Source organism: Lonchura striata, chromosome 7 (genome assembly GCF_046129695.1).
Source record: "Lonchura striata isolate bLonStr1 chromosome 7, bLonStr1.mat, whole genome shotgun sequence".
Classification (NCBI taxonomy): Eukaryota; Metazoa; Chordata; class Aves; order Passeriformes; family Estrildidae; genus Lonchura; species Lonchura striata.
Window position 1 is genome coordinate 15,334,069 of NC_134609.1, and position 23,660 is coordinate 15,357,728.

The window sequence follows — 23,660 nt, forward strand, 5'->3', positions numbered from 1 at the left end:
CACACACCCTGACAGCCATTAAAGAGACAGGCACTGGCCTCACCATACAGAGTTGCAGCCCTGAGTTAGAAGCCAAATACGCTGACTCCCAGACAAATACTGACCTATGGCCTCCTTCAGACTGGCTAGCAAGTCCCATGGGGACTTATGAGGGGTTCTCTGCATTTGTAGAACTGCATAAAACTCAGGAGAAGTCCATTTCCTGGTAATGCATGATCTACAAGTGGTAGAAACCTCTGAAATTAGCTCTGGGCAAATACTTACCCTGAAAGCTCAAAGTAAGACTGCACATCCCCACTGGATCATGCAGCCAAAACTGATTAAGGCTGTGCTACTGACACCAGCATCCCATCCTGGATTGAGGCAGGATGCTATGCCTGTTAAATCACTAGAAATTCTGAGCCTTGGTATACAGAACAAGACATTAATTTGAACAGTCAACTTAATGAGTTTCAGCTCCTTCATATAGCAAGTTCCTGATTTTAATAGTTTCCTTGGTGTACAGGCACTCAAAGAGTTCTCCATGGAGATCTTGAAGTCGGCAGTGCTTCACAAGCCAGCTACCTTTCTACAGCCATGGTGAGAGGAGAAGAATTTGAAGCACAGACCAGTTTCTGTCTCTCCTGCCCTGTAAAGTGAAATGCCATCTCCTTTGGTATCTTCAGTGGCAAATGGGGAGCTGAATCCAGGTGCACACCAAGTGCAGAGAAAAAAAAGTCTTGCTAATGACAACCACACCTTGTTGCCACCATATCTTCATAATTTTTAAGGATGACATTCTGTTTGTCATCAAAGTAGAGAAGATTGAGGGACTTCAATTCATCTGGTACACAGCAGGGCATGCTGACATCTTGAGACAATTTCAGTGTATAAACAATGGACTGAACTGTAGCATGGTTTGTTGCATTTAGACTTTCCCCCAAAGGGAAGATGCAGGATCCTCTGCAATAAAATGCATTGTATCCACTTGGGTAAATGATCCACCCTGACCAGCCAATAGCATGGAAGTCTACATAGAGCTCCCTTCGGTGACAAGCTGCTAATGTGCTTCCATCAGCGGCTGCGGCGGCTCGGGGTCTCCTGCTCATGCTAGCGCTGCTGCTTTCCATGACAGCAGTGTCATGAGAAACACGAGAAGCATCAGATTTGGCAGGGGTTGTTTCCGATTCTGAAAGGAAGCTGTATGTTAATATTTCACAAAGTTTATTTACAAAGTACAGTAATCTGCATGAAAGTCTATTAAGTAAATCTACATTGAAGTTTTCAGAGATTTTAAAACAGCACCTAACCTGTGAATATACCAAAAATGTGTGTGTTCAATTGCCTTTTCAGCCATACTTCCAAATCTGTCAAATCTTGTGTCCTGGAAAAGCCCCAGTTCAGCAGAAATAGAGAAAAACACCATCTTTGATGAAAGCAGCTTTTAGTCACAACACTAATTAGTCATTGAAGTTAAATAGGTGCTTAAAAACCAAGACAAGGACAGAGAAGTTCAAATTGCTTGTTTAACAACCTCTTTCACTCTTAAAATCACACTTAATGACTCTACTTACAGATACTTTACCAGAATTTTGAAAAAGCATTCCAGGTCACTGACTTTTCTTCAATATAAACCCAACATAAAATTTTCATGCAAATTTTACCACCACAAAAATAATATAAGCAGTACTTAAAAAATAGAACTTCCACCCCTTTACAAACTAAATAAACCAGATTCTCTTTAGGATAAATGAATACTTCTGGCACACAGAGTTTTTGTGAGGGGAGGGACAATTTAGCTGGTGACCTACTAGAAGGGACTATCAAATCAAATTTCGATCACTGACAAGCTGAACTTCGAACCTGTTCAATACTGCAAGTAAATAACTGAGGTTAGGTCTACATGAGGTAGCAGAAGGTGACAGAAGATGAACACACATTTCATATTCTAAAAGAGCACTTACTTGTAGCAGAGGGTACAAAGCTGTGAGACCTCCGTTTGTTACTGTTCGTGAAGAGGACCAGGAGGGCATTTCTGCTCTCCTGCAGAGCACTCTGGCTCTTGGCAAATGTAACCACGTCGTGCTCCATTTCATTGTTGGAAACATGTGTCGCAGTTATCCAAAAGCCATGGTTGGAGCTGCTGTTTCCAAGCCACTTGGAAACCTGGTGAAGATAGGGAAAAGAAAAAATATTGTTTCAGTATTCTCATTAGAGCATTATAATTAAGCAACGTTTATATTAGGAAAAGAGAATAGGCAACAAGCTATGAGAGCATAAGGACATATATTACAACAGAAGTGAGATAACTGTATAGCTGAGACTCCATTGACTTGAATATTTAAACCAGTAATTCAACACTTAAAAATACAAAATAGCATATGCATTCCCCAAAGCTACATTTACAGGAATATCATTAATTTCAGAGAATTTACCAGTGAACACTTGAGTGTAGAAGTTAATATTAAAATAAGCTCTCTCTGACTTTCAGCAGAATTTTTTTTCGTAGTAAACTGAACACAGTAATATTAAGTATCCAGACTTTTCATGCTGACTTATGTAAATGTAAAAAACATGGCATTTGAAGACATTCACAATCAAGCAAATTTACTTATCTAATTGTTATTATTGCACACTGATCGATTAGGCTAGCTCATTCTCTAGCAGGAATATAATGACTTAAGATGGAACTCAACCAATCATCTAAATACGCTGTTCAGTCTGATCATAAAGCATAGGCAATGAAAAACCCTCTTCCAGAGTACCCCTTTAAACCACGTGTGGGTCTTTTGCTACAGAAAGGCATTCACCTGTTACAATTTATGGATAGCTACAAAACAAATCTTGAAGCTCACAAATATAGTCTATGCGGGAAGTTGAATGACAGGCAATCCAACTACGATAAACTCTGGAAACACAACGTTGAAGCAATACTGCTCTACAGAAATGCTGCCAGAATAAAAAGGAGAAATGAAAACCTACTCTTAGTTGGCAACCATTGCCAATTGCTTTGTCAGGCTAAGGACTAATACAAGGTTTTAATCACAACGACCTGATGTCCCTCCATCGACTAGGTTTGGGTTACTCAGTTCTCACCATGCTTGTTATCTTAGCAGCTCATAAACACTTCTTTAATTCAGGTAGCATCAGGTGTACTTTTAAGGGTAGAGAGAAAGCTTCTCACTCTGCTGCTGTCGTTCTGTTTGAATTGAATTTGACCTCAAAACACAGCTTAATGGCTATGCTGGATTTATAAAGTGTCATCTCAAAAGTTTAAGAAAAAACATTAAGTTAGATTTCATTGCTTACTGTCTGTGTGACATTGAAGACTTCCCAGCCTTCCGTGTAGAGGGACAATAGTCTTGATGCAATGAGATGTTTTCTATGTGGCTTATTTTCACTCTCCAAGAGCTCATACACTTCCACCTAAATAACAGCAATATACAACAAAAACAAGAAGAAATTAATTTGATTGTTCTTACAGCAAACTAGGAGGATGAAGATAATGCAGGTTTCTGCTACACCACAGCTGTAAACTGCACCGTCATTCTAAAAGGGGTAAAAAGCAGATTTTGGACAGTTTAAGAGAAGAACAGTTATCGCTACATACATCTACTTCTAGATGTGTTCAGAGGCAGGATACCAGATACAGATACTATAGAAAAATACCCTAACCATCCCTATCCCGTTTTGAACACCATCAAAGTCTTCTGATCCTCCACATACTTGTGTTCAGGTCTGCAAAAAGTCCAATCCTGCCCTTTGCCAGAGAACTAGATACACTCAATTTCCTTGTCCGCCCTGTTTTCCCAGTAATCCCTGGCTGCTTCTACTATTTTTCGGAGCAGCTCCATGAGATAAATTTCAATTCGAATTTTGAAACATCTCAAATCCCATAAAAGTATATTTGGGATTGTTCTGACATTGGTATCTTTAGGAAAAACTCACCGCCATAACACAAAGGTCAGCGTAAAGCCAAAGTCAAACTTTGCATTACTACTTTGCATGCTGGAGGTAAAGAAAAATTGAGGATGACAAAACAAAAATAACAACAAAGCAGGTTCGTGTGACACGTAGTTGCACTCCATATTTTCAATACTAGTAACAAAGATAGCAGAATTCAGTGCTTAACTATTTTCCCACTTACTTTGCAGAAGTGCTGCGTGTCGGACCTTCTGGACCGGTGTGTCCTCTTAAGCTTGAAGACCCTGAACTCGGCTTTCAGCATCTGCTCGCCCTTCTCCATCGCGCTGATGTCGAAGGAGAAGTGGTGGTGGTCCGCGTGAACTGGAAAAGACCCTTCTTTAGGAGCAGCGCCGGGCCGGGCCCGCCCGCCGCGGGGCTCCGCGGGGACGCTCCGCGGGCTCGGCCGCGCCGCCCCGCGCCCACCTCGGTCCTCGAAGCTGCGCACCACGTCGCCCTGCAGCAGCCCCGGGGCGCGGGTGATGCCGTTGGCGTCGGCCACCTTGTCGAAGAGATCCACCATGAACCGGGGCGGCTTCTTGCGGGGCAGCACGTCGGGCGGCAGCTCCTCGATGTCGAAGAGCTCCCGCAGGCGCTGCAGGGCCGCGGCCAGCACGGCGTCCCGCGGGCCGGGGCGCAGGGGCAGGGCCCTGGCCGCCCGCAGGCTCAGCAGCCCGGCCAGGCACAGCCACAGGCACGGCGGGCGGGTGGCCATGGACGGCGGCCGCGACCGCAGCGTGAGGGCAGCGGCCCTAGCGGGGCCCGGCCGGGCAGGGCGCGCAGCCCTGAGGGCCGAGGGCCGCGGGCGGGGGCGGCCGCGCCATCAGCGGCGCTTAAGGACTCAAAGGGGCGGCCCGGGCGCTCCCGGGCACCGAGCGGCCGCCGGGCCGCCCCGGGGGCTCGGGCTGCCGCGGGAAGCGCAGGTGTCAGCCAAGAGCACCGCGCTTGCGAAACCTCTCTCCTTTCAATCGACCGTCTTTCTTCAGCCGAAAAAGGCTACGAGTTGGAGATTGCAGAGCCCAGCTGATGTTTCCCGTCGTTGCCGTAGCAATAAAAAGTATACTGGGACTTAGGCGAGAGCTTCTGTACTTCCCTGCCACCGAAATGCCCGGGATCCCGGCACTTTCCCGTCCCACAGCCCCAGGAACGCCCGGGATCCCGGCACCTTCCCGTCCCACAGACCCAGGAACGCCCGGGATCCCGGCACCTTCCCGTCCCGCAGCCCCAGGAACGCCCGGGATCCCGGCACCTTCCCGTCCCACAGACCCAGGAACGCCCGGGATCCCGGCACTTTCCCGTCCCGCAGCCCCAGGAACGCCCGGGATCCCGGCACTTTCCCGTCCCGCAGCCCCAGGAATGCCCGGGATCCCGGCACTTTCCCGTCCCGCAGCCCCAGGAACGCCCGGGATCCTGGCACCTTCCCGTCCCGCAGGCTGCGGAATCGCCGGGCTGCAGGATGGAGGCTGCAGCTCCTCAGGCTCTAAGTCTGGAGCTGCCCAGGGGGAGGAGGTTTTAAGGACAGAGTCCGGGGTTCTGCTAGTGCAGTGCAGCAAGAACAGACAGGTTTTGAAGTATTCAGGGATAGGGACGGGAATACACATTCTGACGAGCTATTTTAAGGCCTATTTCCCAGAGTTAATTAGTTTTCAATAATTTGCCTTTTTGTTCCCCACCCATTGGTTGATGAAGGGGATTCCATATCCCCCATCTGCAAGGACATACTAAAATGGAAAACCAACCCAAATGAACCAACCCCAGCCCTACGGATCCTGCATAGTTGTCCTTTTCAAGGCAGTTTGGCAATTTATAGAGGAGCAAATAGACCTTCCTGATGGTTCATGCAGCAGTGCCTGTTCTTCTTGTGCCACATTGTGCTGTACTCTCTTTCCAGGCAGGACAGTATTGGGAGGTATTTTGTGGGGCAGATAAAAATGTCTACTGGCTCCTCTGCTTAGCCACATGATGTTAGACAGGAGTATTTGCATTGAGCAACTAGATGGATCTATAGGAAAGTAAGACGGGGACAAAGAGGCCACAGCTCTGCACAGTCACAAATTTTTGTTCTATGAACTGCAAAAGACTAGTGGAGGAAAATGAGAAGCAGTGATGGGTTAATCAGACCAATGTAAAGAGCAATGTTGCAGAAAATAAAGCTTCAGCTAACTTTGATCCTCAAAATTCTCCAGTTGTTTTGTAAGGGCCACAGGTATTTCAGCTCATGCCTAACAACAGTGCTGGAAAAAATACTACCCATTCAGCTACCTGCCTGAGAGCTTGGAAAAAGAGTAGTAAGACAGGAGAAATCATCACTACACTGTTGTTCAGTCAACCTAAAAAGCTTTGCTTCCACTCCACTGCTTCTTCACATGCTTATCCTCACAAACCCTACCCTGCCCTTGGGTCTCTTCATTTACTCCCAGTATCCTCTCTAGGCATATACCTTCAGTTTTACTCTCATGATGCTGCTTCCAGACATTAATGTCTGGGAACACATAGCTAGGGTTCCCAAAGAACCTTAACTCTGCCCCAGAGGCAAAGATTTATGAAAAAAAATCCTCTCTGTTTAATATAAGCTGGGACCACAAACAACGAAATGTCTCTATCGTAGTGCAACTGCAGAGATTTCAGCCTACAGTTAGCCAAACATAACCCACTGAGTGCTGTGTTCTTTTATTTTCATATTTCTGATTAGGCAAACAACATAATGAAAGCCTCTCTCCCCATTCTTCTGTAAGACTGCATGACTCACCACTTATGTAAGCCTTATGCAGGAGTTGGTCATAGCTCCTCTGATGATTCTTAGTCCTGGTTTGCAATTAGTGCAAAGCTTCAACCTCCCTGTTCTGTACAATAAAAATAGGTTCTCTCAACTTACGTGTTGTGAGTAGTGTGGCTTTGGGAGCCCAGGAAAAGCTGTGCATCTGTAGGGAACTATGATAGGTAGTTAACTTATAATTTTAGGTGGATTCTCTGGAGTTCAGCATTGGCACTGCTTCCCCTTCTTTCTCAAATGACTGGATAAACAGTTTGTTGGGTCTGAAGAGTTCACAATCATCTGGCTCTCAGGTACAGCGTATGGGTAAGAATGGGGGTATTTATTGTATGGCCTGCCACATGGTCTTTGATGCCATGGTGGAGAATATAGCATAGCAATATTGAAAAAGCATGGTTATTGCATGGTATCATTAGTGGGCAGAGCAAACTTGAGAGCCTTCATTGTACATTTCAGGAACTTTATCAAGTTTGGACTGAAGGGCAAGTCCAATCCTGCTATTCAGAAAGGAAGAGCTCAGGTCAGAACACACCATCCCTTCTCTCATTTTTTGTCACATTAGCATGAACAGTAAGACCTGTGGGTAGAGCAGGCTGGAAGCTGCTTCTTAATACAGCTGCCTGACACTTCCTATGATTCCTGTGCTGGTTCTGTAGTTCCTAATTTAATGACTCACAACAGGTCCATTCTTCCTGGGGAAAAGAACATTACTTTTCTGCTCTGTGAATGAAACAATGATCCTCTGCAGTCTCCTCCGGGTTTTTCAGGCAGGGAGCAAGAACACGAGGCGCTTCACTCAGTTCCGTAACAGTTTAGGCACATTTAAAAAAAGAAAAGAGGAATGGCCCTTGCATGAAAGGTGTCAGACTCTTGTTCACTCTTAGTGGTAGGAGAGGTAGCAAAACCATGCTCACCAGAACAGGTTAAGAATTACTAAGGAAAGCTTCATTCTCTAAGTTTCAGCTGAAGGCACAGGACTGTACCACATCAGCAATACTGCATGAAGTAGGAGTGGTGACATCACCCCAGAGCCTAGAATAGCAATCCCGTGAGGGCTGGGTAGATGGAGAGAGCCACTGAGTTAGTAAGCATTTAGTATATTCAGCATTTAGTCTCAATGTTGGAACACAGAGTTATAAATGGCCCTAAGTAGCAGAGTGTTTTTACCATGTATCTAATATATAAATACGTCTCCCAGAGGAGAAAAACTCCCAAGTGCAGACTCGCCAGCACATCCTGACTCCTAGACATGTGCCCTATACAAGCCCTTCAAAAACTGCACTCACTGCAATTTTCTATGATAGTTTTGTGTAACTTAAGAGTTGCTGAATTAATGATCTAGACCATAAAATACTATATTATCTGTTTTTCCATCCATGTTGTCTTTGTACTATGCTATCATTTCTTGAAGCACTTTTGAAGGATCTGAAAGATGCATTGTTTCCCTCGAAAGACTGTATCCATCAGATGGAGAAACCAATGCAGAATTACAGCATTGCATCCAAACTTACCCAGAAGTTTATAGCAGAAATTCCAGATACTCTTGCTCCTAAAAGACCAAGCAGGTAGATTACTCCACATTTTAAATCAACCTCAGTGACTATGTTACCAAATATAAAATATGGAAACAGGAAAAATTAGGAAGAAATTTAGTAATTTCTTAGCCCACACATTGTGAATATGCCAAATTTGGATAAAATTGCTACAGAGTGTCTTCATATTTAAATTTTTCACCATCTTTATATATCTTTTGAGAAGGCAGAGCCAGCAGCAGCACGAGAGGCATTGCATCATTTTTCCTTGCTGAATCACTGACACAGCTGTTCCACTGCTCTTTAACACCTCCTCCCTTCAAGAGAGAAAACTGCTTAAACTGTAATGACTGGATTTTATATATGAATCACAGCAGTATGCAAAAGGAATTCAAGTTAGTTATTATCCCATCAGTTTAATTATTCATCTACCCAGTTCCTTATTTTATAAATAAAATTATTTTAGAAGAAAATAATAATCAAGTTTATCCCTGCTGTTGTAGCTTATTGAAAGGCAGAGAATTGCAGCAGTAGAAGACAGCAACATTTAGCTAAGTTTAGCAATCTTGGAATCAAACACAAAGCTAACCTTATGACTTGAATACAACTGTCTATTGGCGACTGTCACCTGAAGCCAAAACTTGCAGATGTAAAACCCCACTTCTTTATAGCTTTATTTAGGAGGATGACATTATCTGCAACAGCCTCAAGTCTCCAAATGGTGCAGACCTTTGAGAACAGGCTGAGCCACAGACAGAACCTAGACATCCTAAAATACCGGATTTAATTACCATTTCTAATCAATCCATCCATTCAGCAACTTGAATTTCTTTTGTGGTGGGTCACTATAGCCCAGAAAAGTTAAAGGCCTACAACTTTTAGTTAAGTCTTTTTTTCTCTATGTCAAAATTTAGTTCTGTAACAGACATGTTTTGGTTAGCTACACATCTTCAACAAAAGGGTGAATACAGGAGAGTAAACACCTGGAATAATGTAAAAGGAGGATGGGATGGGAGGACAATGGAAAACATCTTCATAAGCAAGAAGGTTTTCTTACCTCCCACTTTACAAATATGGTTTGAAACCAGAAGGAACAATTACGATGTTTTAATTTCTGCTGTTGAAAGTATCAATTCAGCATGTTTTACCTAAACAGTGTATACAGTTCCCACAACTGCTTACCAAGCAACCAAAGTTTCTGCTATTTAGCTTTCTAGATTTTTATTCAACTGCATTTGTCTGCTCAAATGGTAGTCACATCCCACAGCAGCATGGTGCTTAGCTTTTAGCATCTTTACAGGAAAGAAATTTTCAGTAGCTCCCTGTGGTATGTTTTTTTAAAATTTAAATGTCACAATCACTGTTCCATGCTGACATGTCTTTCCTTAGTAAGATTTAGTGGTTCTTTTCCCAGCTTTATCCCTAAATTAACATCTATATTTTGATTTTTCTTTATGCCCTTTTTTTGACTAAGGTAAGAAACAAAATATAAGAACACACGCATTCCACATGAGTGATTTTTGGAATCATGCACAGATAAAGTAGCAACTACCAACTACAGCACTGAGTACTTGGAAACTGAGACAGCTAAAATGCAAGATTTGATTGACTATGCAACACTAATGCTAGTGAGGAACTACTTCAGATATTCTGTGAAGATGTGAAAGGAATTCACTTCATAAAGGTAAAATAAAACAAACAAAAATCAGATGTTTTATGGAATGAAAGTAGAATTTTTCTGAAATACCACTACTACATTAAAATGCATAGTAGCTATATTACATTCAAGTAAAACTTTTACCTATAAATCAGTAAATCTTCAATCACATATGCTTTTGAGATCAACTACTTACAAATATTTTTTGAGTATTATGTTAATACTTTTTCAGTCCTGAAAGATTTTCAACAAATGCAAGTACTGGAGAAAAAGCTAGTTAGAATGCATAATTTGAAATTGTATGGATAATGGAAATATAAAGATAATATGAATCATTTGGTTGTATGCACAGCATACAGGAGAAGATACCTCCCTGCCCACTCTTCCCAGTGCCCAATGACTTCTGGAACAAACTTTTGTTTTTCTTTTTTTTTAATAAGTCCATAAAAGCCAAGAATTTATAAAAAGTACATGCAAGTCTATTTACATTAACAGATCAAGAAGCTGCAAACTTTCCATAGTATACAGAAACAATGTTTTTAAAATTGTGAGTTTAAATAAAACAGGACACCAAAACTAACAGCTAAGGTGACAACAGCAGCTTTGCTGACTGCTGAATTCCTGGTTTGTTGCTGGGATAAGTAGAGATGCATGAGAACATGACACACAAACCAATCCATATTCCATACAGATCTGAAGGAAAAAGAAAATTGGTTTGTTTTTACTTTTTTTCTGACCCACTTCAAGCCAACTTGGGCAGTTGCAGCCCAAGTTCCTTGTTTCACCATTTTTTGAAAGAGGGAATGTAAGTGAATATAAATGGGATCACAGAAAGATGTTAGGAGAAGTCCCATCTTCAAATGCTAGTAGGAAAATAAAGATTTTTGAATTGTCTGCCCTGCCTAATTCCAGCCTCTGAAAAGCCAAGAAGCACCACTTCTGGCAAATCTCTACAGAACCTCTATCACTGAGCAAAAAACAAGAGGAACAGCCATTGGAAGTCTCTAAACATTTTTTTTTTTTTTACAAAAAGTAAGTCTGTATTATTGTTCCACCATTCATCTTTTAATATTTGTACTTCCACTTAAGGTAAACAAGATAATTTCACAGTGAACAAAAAAGCTAAAACTAGCTCAGCTTTCCATAGGGATAGGAAGGACATTAGGCATACATAATTATTCCTAGCTTAAACCATACAGTAATTTAATGCTGCTACAACAATGTGGTTTTCTTCTCAAAATATGTCCATATTTTCCACCTTAAAATTTCCTTGTGCAGCACACTAGGACCTTGTAGACAGACCCAATGTTGTATTTGGATTTGCTACAAATAACTGCTATTAGAACTTAGCCAACTGTCAAGAAACTTTGAGTTTTCCCAACCTATAGAAGATGAATGACATGTAACTTCGATATATGCTCCAACTATGCCCAAAAATCATTATGGTGAGAAAAATACAGTGACACCCTTTCCCCTCTGACCAGCTAACACCCCAGTCTTTATCAAGGTATAAAATTTTAAGTGGTAGGAGGTAACTGGTCATAAATCACAGTGAAACATATGAACATTTAGTGAGATTTCAATTTTATGTCCACAACCTGTGACAAACCTGTAACAGTTATTGTTGCCTCAGTTTTAAGAAATACTGTAGAGCAAGCACTTCCAGTGGCGTATGACATTGTAACTGGATTGCTGATTATGGTGTTAATGGGTGCTCTGTAATTTAGCAAGTTTTCCGTAATTTTCAGTTGTCAGTAAACTCAGTATCCTGCTACACTTTCCATTTTTTGTAGTTGAACCTTCATGGTATTAGAACTCTTTCCCAAGTTAAAGATTACAACAAAATTCTCACTGCTGATGCAAATTACAGAAAATGATTCTGATGCACTTGTCAGTACCAGTAAATCTCTCATGCTAACTACAATCATCTCCCCTCCGCCCCTTTTTCTTTTTTTGATGGCACACTGTGTACCCTATGACCATTCAAGTAATGAACAGGAAATCAAGGAAGTAGTTTTCTGCAATTTCACAGAAATCAAAGTCTTACAACCCATGGCAATATCCATGGTTCTTACTGTAATAAAAGGTCAGTATATGTTCTTCACCCCATTTACATTAAGATTTCTTTTGAAGAAAAGGTGCTGACAGTTTGTATTGTTTCATCTGTGAGGTAGATGGCACTTTTATATAAATAGTGTAAATCACAAATTAAGTTAGCTTTAAGCCTGCAACAAGTCCTGCACCACTGACTGTTCAAGGCATTAATTAATTCAGGAATACGAAATACTTCAAACTGTTCAAAGTCACACAGTGTTCCTCCTTTGAGAGGAGAAGGGTGGTCAGCTAGACACAGAGGTGCCTTCACTGATCAAGGGTCATCGGAATTCTGGCTTTAGCCTCCAGACTCCTTCCCCGTTTGGGCTCCTGTGGAAGGTGCAGATATTGCGGAGCAGTTCTCTAAAGACACAGGAGTGCTCTGCAGGCAGCTTGGACTCAAACTCCTGCAGCAGCTCCCGAGTGCTGGCCTCGCCGTCCTCGCGGGCCTGGAACGCCAGGAAGTTCCGCAGATCCACCAGCAGCTCATCGTATTCTGTCGAGCCCTGGACTGGGGCAGGTGCTGGCTGATCATTCTCATCACCCTCACTCCTTGTCTGTTGCGGTAAAACAAAGTGGTTTCTTGCCCTCATACGAGCTAATAAAGATGAAGAGTCCAGAGCACTGGATGATGATTCTCCAGATTTTCCATTGAAGTGCTCACTGGAACTACACTTCCTTATATTTTGTTTCTTTATTGTATCTCCATCCTGCAAATAAATACACAAGCTAAGGGGAAAGTTGCATTTTGAGACCCACAGAATCTATTAAAGAAAATCTGCCTGTTGTTTAGACTTGAATAACAAACACCACCACTCAGAACTTGGTCATCTGAAATAGACCATAAAGAGGTGATATATTCTGGTCTCAACTTTGGAACTTAAGAAGCAAAAGAAAAGCTTTGCTAGTTTTTTTTTCCAGATAGATATGCAAACCATTGTGTAATTTGTGACTGCTGTATCTAACTAGCCTTCATCGAAACAAAAAATCAAAGTCATAGGTAACTAAAACTTCTAGAATTCTACATAATCACATAACAAATGCATATGACACATCTACAGTGTAAGTTGGATTTATCATATAAATTGTAACAATTCACATATGTCAGCTATTAAAACAGAAAGGTTAGCTTGTGTTTCTCACCTTGTGCTTCTTTGCAGGTGATGCACAACTGGAATGTGAAGAAAGCAGCATGGAGTTTCTTTTTTGACCAAACCGACTCCTAAAAACCCATGAAAGAATTAACTTCATGAAACATCCTTCTCAAAAGGACAATGATAATTTTTTCAAAGACAGACTGGATTTGTGTTTTAGGGTTCTCAAGAGCCCTCTGCTAAGCTCTCTTCTACTGTGCAACAATAATGCTTTCTTTGTACTTCAGAGCAGACTACCTACGCTTGTAATACGCTTTCATGCCTATATTAAATATAAAATATGCACACAACTGATGCATGTTACTACAAAAACTAAGACAAAAAATGTGTATCTAACATCCTAAGCAATTCCTCTATCTTTGGGAAAGCAGAGTGAGAACTGAACTCACTTTATTCCTGATGGTGCACCTGAAAGACCACTTGTGCCTGTCCAGGTTGGCACACCAGAAGCAGCTCCTAAACATTGCTGACGAGAGTGTCTTAGGGCTCTCAAGGCATCCTGGGCCACTCTGCTTGCTTCTGCTTCCTCCAGCACATGATCTGCACTGGAAGCATCCATAATGGCATCATGCTTCATAACACTGTGTACCCCTAAAACCAGAGGATAAAAAAGGTGAAGGAGGACATATCTTAATTTATGTGAAAATCAAATATTCACTTTTTAAGTGAATGCCACAATTGCATTTTTCCTTCTTCAGGGTAATTATATTAAGCACATCAGTATAGTAATTTCTAATGAGAGAACCCCCTTCTTTATCAGTTAAGTAATCAATCTGACCAGCAAATCACTTCTGGTGTGCTGATGAGGTCATTATTCACAACAGACCTGGCAATTATGTGGGCAAATTGATCATTTCTATTGTTATGGACAGGACAGACAGAAGTGAAACCCTTGTGTAAATGAAGGTTGATTACACCCTGAAAATATCCAGGAGAAACGCTGCATATACTTCCATATCCAGAAATGAGGATCTCTCTGAACAGTTTGTGCCAAGGTAATAGCCATTTTTTAACTGGACTTAAAGTCAACTGGAATTAAATTTAACTTAAATCTAAACCATGACCATTTTAAGTTTCACTAAAGTAACAGAACTAACTTGTTTTTTATTGTAGCTCTAACCATCAGAGTACTCTAACCATTAGAGTAAAAGATCTGCTCTTTCTCTCATTTGCTTAGGTTTTATATACCTCTGTTTAGTCAGCAGCCAAACAACTGTTACCTGATTTTTTGAAAAGTTTCTGCAAGACATAGTCATCATTTTTCTTTGAGTCTTGCTCTTCACTGTTCTCCCTTCTGTATTGCTTTTGTTTCACTAGATGAGGAATGCGTTTTCCTTCAAATCTGGCATCTTTGTGATGTTTCTTCTTAGACTTATCTCTGTGGCTCTCATGTGACAGCGTATCCACCTTGTGCTTTGTTTTTGAGATACACTTCAAGTGATTACTATCAAACTGCTCATCTTCAGTTTTAGCATCTTGCTTTTCCCAAGAGATAGGTGCATCACAAGTGAGGCTAAGATCTGTCCTGACATCTGCATTAGTCGCTCCATGTCCCTCACCAGCCACCACGGCAATCAGACCTTCTGCATTTGCTGCAGACCCTGCACTGCATGGCACCGACTGGGACATGCATTTGTCATCACTTTCCAAGCATTCCTCCTTGCTTTTATTGAATGAACTTGTATCAGCAGCAGCTTGTGCATTATCTTTTCCGTAGCTATTTTGGTCAAAGGCTTCCAAAGTTCCCTTGGTTTCCTCACTCGTCTCTATTGCTTTAGAAGAAGAATCTTTCATGTGTGTGGTGGAACAGGAATTGAAGGATTTCTTCTTCTTGTGTGAGCTGCTTTCTGCAACATGGACATCACATTTAGAAGTGCCATTAGCAGGTGGCTTTGGGACTTGAACATCTGAACCAGTACCTGAAGGATGAATAAAATTAGTATCCATTCAACAAACAATTAAGACATTTTTTCTTCCAAACAAATAGAAAAAAACCCCATGTACCTGCAAAAATTGCACTTGTTTCCGTCCCCTGAGACACATCTGGGCTGTTCAGAGTAAATAGTTCATAAAGGTCATTGGATTTGAAGAAGCGATTCTGCTTAGGGTCTTTCAGCACTCTGTTTGTTAAAAATTGTTTGAAGATTTGCCTAAAAAAGAATAAAAAAAATATTTTGTGCGTGAAACAATGTCTAGCTATGTTTAAGTACTGAGTACAGTACTTAAAGAGAAAACTATAAGCACAAACATTACCCTGCAGAACAATTAAGCAGTGGGAAGATGATGTTAGTTTCCAAAAGACCATCTTGAGTTAGTAACTTTCAAACAACCAAGTAATTTGCTAAACACAGGGATTTATTATTTTTCAACAACCTCATAACACAATAGGTAACCACTATCCTGAGATGTCTTATGGGGCATCCCCTAACTAAGCAATAAATAACTTCACAGCTAGAACTTTTTTGTCCATTAAAATTGAAAAGCTTGCCTATGTAGCAATAAAACAATCAGAAAGCTCCTGAAAGAAAAAAAGCTTGTTAAAATGACAACATTTTATGGGTTCAATTGATTGGAGGAATCAAAAGCAGCAGAGTAGCTCAGTCTGATGGTGATGACTGGATGACAGACACTGAAAAGGAGAATCAGACTTGTGGCTGAGGAGAAAAGAGCCCATCCGCAGATGACCAAAAGGAACAAGTCTGTAGGAGAACAAAGCTGCAAATAATCTTCTAGTATTGGTAAAACTGCTTCTATGCCATATTTGTACTACATAGTGCCTAAAGCAGTATCTGTTTTATTCTGTACAAAAAGTACATCCCTAAATCGAACTGGAAATCAGTTCTCTCAAACAGTTTTATCACACTTTTGGTTCTGCTGAGATTAAGCAGGGAAACTATTTTTAAATTCAGTGGTCAAAAAACCAAGCTTTCATTTACAGGCAAGAAAACACAGGAAAACAGTAAGTGTGGGCATTTCATTATTTAGAATTTTTTGTTCTTCTAAATTTTCCAAGAGGGTATTTCAGTCGTCTGGAATTCACGTGAGTGAAGCTAACTACTGAGAAAGCTGAATGGGAAAGCAAACCAAAAAGATTTCATTGATTTTGAAATACAAGCACTTCAAAGGTTTTAGCTACACTTTGGAATAAATAACATGAATATGACTGGTAGTTATTGGGATTTAATTCTTTCACTTTGGAATGAATTGGGAATAAAATCAAATTGGGTTTGCACAGTAGTAAACACATCTATGTACCACATACATCTTGATACATCCCAAGGAGAATATAAAGAACTTGATGATTTAAATTTGCATTTCAGACTAGTTGAGTCTCATGTTTTGAATAAGGTGCTCACTGTTTTCTGTCTATGAGTCATACTATGTTTTACAGTGAATCCTGGATGTGCTGGACACAGCTGCTGGAACAGACTGATAATGTATATTTAGCACATGGGTCTTGCTGCTAGGGATGGAGCAGTACACCTGGAAGTCTAGTATGAGAAAAAGGTTCTCCATTTCTCAGTAAAAACTTTGAAAGTTTTCTATGATTTGCCCATCATCACCAAGGTTGGGAATTACAAGCAGTGTGTGCATATGCACAGTTATGTCACTGTTACACCACCCTGGATTTGCTCAAAGCATTTTCTTCATGCAGCTGTATCCAAGAAATCATTCTGACTGACCTGTGGTATATCTTCTCCTCTATAGTCCCTGCAGTGAGCAGCCTATACACAGTCACCTCTTTCTTCTGGCCTATTCTCCAAGCACGTTCCCGAGCCTGGAACACAAAAGGTTTGGTTACCAGATGAGTCTCTCCTCGTGTCTGACAGAGACCTAATGATAATACTCTTTCAAACTTAGTTTGGATATTTAACAAATACTTTAAGAAGTGGCATATCTAGAACATAGGATAATTAACTCAGCAGGAGAGGAAAAAGATCTAGAAAGTCTGCATTTGTACCAAGAAATCAATGCAAAAATTATCAATAGATTATGTTAAAATCAGAACTTTTACCTAGAATATGTACTTTATATAGACTTATTCCAGAAGGAAATTTCACAGTAGAATGTTAAAACACACCTCTCCTTTGAATTTGTCTTCTTTAACTTAACTGAAATCTTTCCTACAAACATCTTGAACCAACCACATTAGACAGAACTCTAAGTCAGACACTTGCAGATCTCAGAGCTACATCGGATTTCTACAAAAAGGCTTTTTCCTCTCAAACTTGTAAGCACCATATAACTGCTATGTGATTTGATAAATCAGTCTTTCCACACCATGAGATAAGAAAAATTAGCTAGAAAAACTTCTAGCTACTTAGAGCAGCTCTCCAAGGTCACAGCTACATATCATTATCTAGTGAGAAAGCCAATGGGAGCAGCATCTCTTCTCCTTTTCTCACCCTGCATTGTCATCACCAACACTCCTGCCTGTTCAAGAGCTTGCACAGCTGTACTTTCCCTTCAGAAACATCTGGTTCATTTATTTTAAAAACACAGGCCATTTGAACTGTTTGTATGACTGCACTGTAACTGACTACATGAATCAACAATACTGAAGAGTGGTAAGGTATAACAGCATATAGGGGATGTGGTGGGAACCACTTAAATTGGCTTTGCCACAAGAGCAATCATAACGTGGAGCTGCACCCTAAGTGACCATTGCTGGGAACAGCAACTTAGGAAAGAGCAACATAGTGCTTTAACAGTACTTGAGGAGATAACTGTCATTTTGTCTTCAGTTTTATTTCAACTTAGCTGGTAAATGGAATGTAATAAATCAAACTCACCTGTGTGTCTACACTGGGATTCCAGTCAGGATCATAAATAATAACCCGGTCAGCACCAACCAAGTTAACTCCAATGCCACCAACACGAGTTGTTAGAAGAAAAAGAAATATGGATTTGTCCTGTGACACAAGAGAGAATTTACTAAAGCAAGAATTAGCAAAATGTAACATTAAAAAAAAATAAATTTTCCTGGATTATTTTATCAGCATATATGCAAAGATGCAAAGGAAGCCAAGAGAAGGAACACATTTCCTTGCTCATCTAGTATTTCTTTTGACAAATAAAAGTAGTCTGATCTAAATTTCATTTACTGTTATCCAAAAAATTGCTTTTCCCCTTTCTCAAATATTTTCTTATCAGAAAATCCAACTTACGTATGAAATAAGAGATTACTTTTTTCCCCTCTCTCAGAAAGACAGGGGTTTCATTTCACTGAACTCCCCAGTTTAGTGTCTCCAACCTGAAGTAGTATATTTAAAAACAGAACAAAAAGGATTGGAAGAACTTAATCATAGTCATTAATATGTATTCATGTGTGGGATGGAACATCTCACCTCATTGTATTTTGTTACAAGAGGCTGTCTGGAAGCTACTGCTGTGGTGCCATCCATCCTGAGGTAGGAATAGTTTCTGTATCTCACAAAGACTTCAAGTATCTGCATCATCTGTGGTGATGGAAAAGATTTAATGAAATCCAGTCATGAAGACTCAGCATCTGTATGATGAACCTATAAGAATTTCTGGTACTAACTGCTGTATCAATCAAACAAACAATGACAACAAAAAACTGGAAACACTTCCTTAAATGACAGAAAACAGACTTATGTAAATGGAAAAAAAACCAAAAAAACCACAGCTGAATGCAGTAGAATATTTGAGTTTGGTTTGGAAGTCCAGGGCCATAGCTGCTTTAAGATAATTAAACATCCCAAGGAAATCCACAAAAGGAAGACAAAATTGTGAGTACACAGGGAAAACAAAGGTCACTGCCTGTGCCACTGTCCCAAAGGGAGCGATTCTGAGGACCAGCTGTGCATAGGCACTACACAGAGCATGCAAAGTGACCACCAACTGTGTGCTGAAACTACACAGCAGGGACAGCCTGGGACCACATGGTACAGCTGGTACAGCTTTGGCCAGTGTATTGAAACCGGGCCACTGCCACAATGCTGTGTCATTCCAGTAAAGCCCACTGAGTTTGGAAACTGGTCTCTGATTATTCCAGAGACTTCAGTCATTTCAGTAACATTTTCAGTAAGATATTGATTTTATGAGAAAGACACTACAAAAGGTGGTTCTACTTAGAGGTTTTTTGGAACTCTCACACACGTTTTAAGTAATAGTAACAGATAAAACTAAAAATAATTAGCTCATCTTACCTGTCTCGACTGAGTGAAAAACAGCACTCTGTGACCTTGCTTGTGCCATATTTTCAGCAGGGATTCTACCACTATCATTTTTCCAGAACGTTTCCAATATCCAAACTGATTTGGATCCTCCGCTTCAGCATTTGGCACACTCTTTAAAATTCTGGGACTATCAGCAACGAAGTCAGGGTGATTGCAAATCTTTCTCAAAGTTGATAGTCCTAAGAGAATCTAAAGAATACAAGAGAAAAATATTTCTATTTTCATGACAAGTACTTATATCTATATGGCTTATGGAAAAAAAATAAACAGCAATAGATTAATCCACTCATCACTGATGTTTATTTTTAATAATGTTTTGATGCTAATACTTGTTTAAGGGAAAGTTTTAGGAAAAATCAGTACAAAAGAAAGTGACTGAAATTTTATGTACTTGTGAGCCTATTCTGGTGACAATGGTAAGGGAATTCTGTAACAATATCCACACTAGTAAAACAGTCCTTTCCTAGCTGTGAAGCCATGTTTTTTCTCACTCAAAAGGAAAAATGCCACTAATTTGTTTCTTGAAATGATCATGTCTTTCCTTCCAACTCGTACCATATTAGTAGGTAACTTAAGACAGACCTTGAGGATAGTCAGTATACCCACCAGAGTGCCTGATAACAAAGAATAAATGAATTAACATATTTGAACAAACATTCAAAACTGAAATTACCACTTTTGACGCCATGTTAGGAGGGTTCTATTCAGTTATTCATTCATTACTATATTACAAGTGTTATTTATACTTCTGAATATTCTGAAAAATGAACTAGCTGGAAACAGTGAATCGCTCAATCTTTTAGCACTAGAAGCTGGATGAGCCTGCCCATAATTTATGGTTTCTTTACAATGTTATTTTTCAGCTGGGATTTGCTGTTGTCATCACAGAATACCTAATAAAAGCATTGACATTTACTACTCAAAATTTTCAGACCCCTAGTAAATATAACCCATTTTGTAACATCTTTGGTAAATTTCTGCAGCTAGTCTTGTACAAGCCATCTCTAAAAGAACAAGCTCCTTAAAGAACTGTTCACTGGTATAACTAAAATGGCTATGCACTTGAAAAACTTGCCCACTATACCTTTGTGAGATCTGCAAAATTAAAAAATAAAAACAAAACAGTAATAAAGTCAATGTGCTCTGTGCATGGGACTGCAATACATATTGGCCATGCTGACCATACAACTGACTGGAGCCACTGGATATGCAGCAAGGACGGATTTCACAGTTCACAAGACAAGAAAATATGACAAATGACACATTATAGCCAACACATAATACCCCTCCTCCTACAAACAAGGGCTAAAATGGAAGGGAGACACATCCACTGCATGCATAAAAATGTCAAATGAACCAGATGTGTACAACGGAGGAGTTATAGGGAATAGCAGATTCTACACAGGCAGCAGCAGCCAGCAACTGAAAATGTATCCCAATGATGCCTTTCACTAGGCCACAGCAATTTCAACACTTACACTGTGAGAATGGAGGCAGAAGATGTTGAGAAGTGACTGCTATAACAGTAATAAGGATATTTGCTTATTTGCTCTACTTTCTGTTAATACTGTGAAATCATCAACTATTGCATAACAAAGTTATCACACCTGAATTGTACTCTCAGGACTAACTATGCTTTTCCTTTGCTTTCCTTGGGCAATTAGTTAAAAGCATGAATACAGTTACCTATAACAGGTCATCCAAAAAGCCACAATTTATTTCCAAGATCACAAACATATTGTGAAGCTCATTTCATTCTTACTTTTATCTGGTCATGTCACTACATACTAACTCAAATATATTTCATCTAACATTTTTGAGAAATAAAATAGACGACTACAAAAACTGAATAGAGATCAGTGTGTTTGTTCCCCTTACTGCTCAGAATCCAGCAAGAAGAGTGCAAGGGCCAGTCCATGATTTTATCCATCAAACCCTACCCATCACTATGCTTATTAATGCCCACCTGCATGTCTCCATTGAGAATCTGGTAAACTTCTTTAGAGTTGATGTAATTTTGATAGATTTGACGCTGCTCCTCTGTCAAACGGCAAAAGAGGACCTACAAAACAAACCAACCACTCAAGCCCAACCTGTGTGAATTTTAGAATTTCACCATGTGCTACAATGAAGCTTCACAGATGTCTGACATACTAAAATACTAAGGTAAAAGTTACTGCATAGAAATCACTAGAAATAAAAAAAAAATGTTTAGAGAATGATCATTAAGATGAGTTTGATGAGGTTTTATGTGCTCTTTCCCAGTAGTTAGATTTTCCCCTCAAATCACTTTAGCTTTGGAAGTGCTGCTTTTTTCTACTTTTAATGAGGTAACTGTGCAATGTTAGCATTTTCTCAAAGCTGTGTTTATAGTAAACTCTTTCCACTTTGTGTCTGTCACATCCCTTATAACTTGCAAATTCTCAGAAGTTTAGCAGATGTGGTCTGTCCTGTCTTTAGACCTTAAGCATGAAATATAATGATTTCTCAGGTGCTCTGATGGGCTAAAATTGAACAAAATCACTTTTCTGCATTCTGCAAGGCACCCAACATTATGCTGTAAATCAAACTCATGTAGTGCCCTGTGACTGGCAAGAGCAAAAATCACATTTGTTTATACTGTCTATGATCACATTCTTTAGATTAAGGAGCCCAGACTCTTTAATATCTAGACATTAAAGAGTTGGCTTAAAATAGTATATAATAGTATATAGTATATAAATATTATATTATAATAGTATATTATTATATTATAATAGTATATAGTATATAAAAATTAAAAAGTGGCTAAAAAAATGATCATTAGACTGCATATACACAGCCTACTTCTTTATTATGTACCTTTCAGCACTGTCTTACAAAAACTAACATGTCTACTTCTCTTTTAAAGTGAGATGACAGGAAAGGAGTCAAGACAGAACATAAATGCCTGAAGCAATGAAATCTGAAGAGAAGAAGCTAATAATTTCAACTGACTATTAGTAGGAATTTCATTTAACCAATACTTTCAACCTCCTCTACTTTGAATGAAAATGTTCCCTAAAGAAACATACCACCTAGTAGTAAATAAAGCAAACAAATTTCAGACCACAAGGCTAGTATTTTGAAAATTTATTATAATGTATAGGCCAGCTAGCTTGCAATATGAACAACTGCCGACAGGTATTTCTGTATTATTTGCAGCCCAAATTAATCTTTCTAGGACAGGAAACAATGCGGAATTGTTTCCTGCTGTAGAAAAGGAAACAGACAGACAACTCATTTCAATGCACTTGAGACCCAAGGGGACAGTATTAAGTAGCCCTGACTACACTTCATCTATCCTTTACTTTTTAGATAAGTGAACTCATACAGACCCTGCACGACAGCAGTAATTTAATACTCAGTACAATGCTGAACGACTATGAATCTTGAAAGCTCTACACCTTATCTTTAGTTAAACCACCATTTTATCTGATACTAGCACAAATTATTTCCAAATTTTCATGAAAGATTGTGTTTTGGGGAGGGAAAGGACTCAGATCTAGTAGTGAAAATAAGCAAACCTGTTCATTTTTATCTGGAAGTGAAAGGCTCATTTTTACATCAGCCTTCATTCTTCGTAGCAAGTAGGGGTTTATGGTGTCCCGTAACACACAGGCACATTTGTATGCAGTTTTTACCTGAAAAAAGGAAGAAAAGGCACAAGTTGTATTTTGGCTCTTGACATTAATTCTAGCAACTAACAAAATTAGCAACAGGAAAATCCTAATAAAATTAGATGTCTTATTTTACATGGATTTATAGTTACATGTTCAATACAACAAGAATTGCAATGAAATTCATGTTAGCAACAATAAAACTGAATAAGTAAGGCTTCCTCAGATACTTCAGATTTCTCTTTAAAAGAGAACAAAAGTAAGAGATTTAATTTAGAAAGCAAAGAAAGAAGTGAGTATAAATCTGTACAAAACCAAGATCCTCACGAAAAAGTGCTAATACATATACTGAAGATCAAAAAAGAAGCCTGCAGCAATGGTGGTTACCAGACAATAAGTGAAGATTAGTGCTCACTTGAGAATTAAAAAAAAATTGATACAAGAAAATCCCCATGGTCACAGAAACTAAAGGCCATTCTGGCCCTAAACGGAGTATATAGTTCTCTAAGGGGTAATGGATGTGTGAGATGGGTATTAGCTGTAATAATGGCTAAAAATACCTTAATTTGTCTTAAAACAAGGCAAACAATATAAATTATTGATATACAGAAACAATTGAAAGGCCAACTTAGTAAATTACTAATACATATACAAGAGAAGTACTTAA

General features: G+C 39.7%; 2 protein-coding genes across 3 annotated transcripts in view; both read right to left on the minus strand.

Moving 5' to 3' along the window:
* Nucleotides 1-722: 722 nt before the first annotated feature.
* LOC110475579 (bone morphogenetic protein 7) lies at nt 723-4,657 on the minus strand. The gene is made up of 5 exons (XM_021539849.1): nt 4,369-4,657; nt 4,127-4,266; nt 3,289-3,405; nt 1,944-2,145; nt 723-1,168 (listed from the first exon to the last, which is right to left on the minus strand). Exons 1-5 carry the CDS (start codon nt 4,655-4,657, stop codon nt 723-725), a joined length of 1,194 nt encoding a protein of 397 aa, XP_021395524.1.
* Nucleotides 4,658-10,318: 5,661 nt separating this feature from the next.
* ERCC6 (ERCC excision repair 6, chromatin remodeling factor) overlaps nt 10,319-23,660 on the minus strand; it is a 44,146-nt gene continuing 30,804 nt past the window's right edge. For both annotated transcript variants that reach the window (XM_021539296.2, XM_021539287.2), the window contains 11 exons: nt 22,901-23,017; nt 21,322-21,417; nt 19,326-19,544; nt 18,501-18,611; nt 17,946-18,065; nt 16,836-16,930; nt 15,157-15,302; nt 14,373-15,071; nt 13,542-13,743; nt 13,142-13,220; nt 10,319-12,708 (listed from right to left, as the gene is read on the minus strand). In XM_021539296.2, coding sequence (XP_021394971.2) covers nt 12,280-12,708; nt 13,142-13,220; nt 13,542-13,743; nt 14,373-15,071; nt 15,157-15,302; nt 16,836-16,930; nt 17,946-18,065; nt 18,501-18,611; nt 19,326-19,544; nt 21,322-21,417; nt 22,901-23,017 — 2,313 coding nt within the window. In that variant the 3' untranslated portion in view covers nt 10,319-12,279. The remainder of the gene's footprint in view (nt 12,709-13,141; nt 13,221-13,541; nt 13,744-14,372; nt 15,072-15,156; nt 15,303-16,835; nt 16,931-17,945; nt 18,066-18,500; nt 18,612-19,325; nt 19,545-21,321; nt 21,418-22,900; nt 23,018-23,660) is intronic.